This window comes from Chrysochloris asiatica, unplaced genomic scaffold (genome assembly GCF_000296735.1).
Source record: "Chrysochloris asiatica unplaced genomic scaffold, ChrAsi1.0 scaffold00559, whole genome shotgun sequence".
NCBI classification, from domain to species: Eukaryota; Metazoa; Chordata; class Mammalia; order Afrosoricida; family Chrysochloridae; genus Chrysochloris; species Chrysochloris asiatica.
Window position 1 is genome coordinate 282,431 of NW_006409077.1, and position 1,773 is coordinate 284,203.

General features: G+C 40.3%; 1 gene segment (V, D, J or C); it reads right to left on the reverse strand.

Annotated features, from left to right (window-relative positions):
* Nucleotides 1–698: 698 nt before the first annotated feature.
* Nucleotides 699–1,275, reverse strand: LOC102834163. The segment is given in 2 exon segments: nucleotides 699–1,042; nucleotides 1,227–1,275. Coding segments are annotated over 2 exon segments (393 nt in total).
* Nucleotides 1,276–1,773: the final 498 nt, after the last annotated feature.

Genomic DNA, 1,773 nt, shown 5'->3' on the forward strand with positions numbered 1-1,773 from the left:
CAGCATTTTGTCTGTTGTGTATGTGATTGTGGTGAGTCAGAACCAACTCAACAGCATCTAACAACAACAACAATCAATGAGTTTTATAATCTCTGGAAAGGAGGTAGAAACAATAGATAAGGTACAAAAATGTAAGAAAACAACCAAACTGGACATTACGTTACATTCTTATAGAATTATTTTGGTTCATCGTGTCAGATTTTATAAAGATTAAGATATTATATAGTATTCAAACATGAATTTCAACCTTGATTTTCATAAGTGAAGTATTGACTTTCACCTAGGAGTCCTTCAGACAGGGTAGCATTTCAATCAAAGGAAGCCTAGAATCCTGTCAGGGCCTGTGTGGCTGCATCATCATGTTCCTGTGATGAGATGAAAGTTCTACGGTAAGCTCTGCCTACTTGTTTATGGAGAAGATTCTTAAAAACCAATCTACTAGATGATTAGTGCTCTTTTTGGACAAGTTTGATCCCACCTGCATCTTTTTCTATACTATTTGAATAGGCTTTCAAAATTGTAGCCTTTTGAGAATCTGTTTCTCCCTGAAACCTTGATTTTTCACTTGCTTGTAATGACCAAAAGTCTTAGACAGTCTAGTAACCTCAGACTACCCTAGAGAGTCCCATGAGACCCTGTCAGACACAGGAAACAGTGACTATATCTCTCACAGCCTCTAAAAATGAGGTATCTGGCTCCTAAGTATTAAGGGGGGTTTTTGTTCCAGTCTCTAACACTGTGGGTGGATAGCTATACCCCTGCTGACAGTAGTAGATTCCTGTATCTTCTGCCTGGATGTTGCTGATGGTCAGAGAGTAATCTGTCCCTGAGCCACTGCCACTGAACCGGCCAGGGACCCCAGAGGCCAGGTTGGATGTACCATAAATAAGGAGCTTTGGACTCGCTTCTGGCTTCTGTTGGTACCAGTGTAAACTGTTAGTGCTTACACTTGAGCTGGCTTTGCAGCTGATGGTGACTCTCTCTCCTGGGGAAAATGCCATGGAAGCTGGAGACTGGGTCAGCACAATATCTCCACTGGATCCTGTGATCATACAAGAAATATGAACAGCAACATAAGTTAGCAGAAGTAGGAATACAAAAACATTTTAATAACTTATTAGATTTACTTTAAAACTTAATTTTTAGAAAAAAACCCACCTACTTTAGAATCAAACTTCATCAGAAAGAGTGTTATGATTTTAAAGTTTTTTTTTTCTCTTTCTTACCTGTGACACTGAGCAGCAAGAAGGTGACAATGTTGACTTGGAAACCCATAATGAAGGCTGAACACTCCCCTGAGCTAAGCACTGGGTCCTCTAATGAGTGACCCTTAAAAGAAACTCCTGAGAGGTTTGTGGTTTCTGGGGGAGTGCTATGCAAATCAACAAGGTATAGGTCTTTGTCAACAGTGAGGTCTTTGTCAAGAAGTCCATTTGTTGATTTCATTTCCCTTTTGGTCAGTTGAGCGTGGAAGAGGAAGGGGTCTTAGTGATTTTTCTGAGGCAAAACATACCTTGTCCAAGGCATCACAATGTTTCATTAAACCTAATTAAGCATGGGGTCTTGTATTTATCATGTGCCATAGAGTTGGTTCCTACTTATAGTGACTCATATACAGGGTTGCTGAGGCTGTAAATCTTTATGGTACCAGAAAGCCTGATCTTACTCCCGCTGAACAGCTGGTAGTTTCGAACTTCTGACTGTGAAATTAGCAGCCCGATTCGAAACCACTATGCTACCAGAGTTCTTTTAAGCACAGCTGTTGTTGTTGTT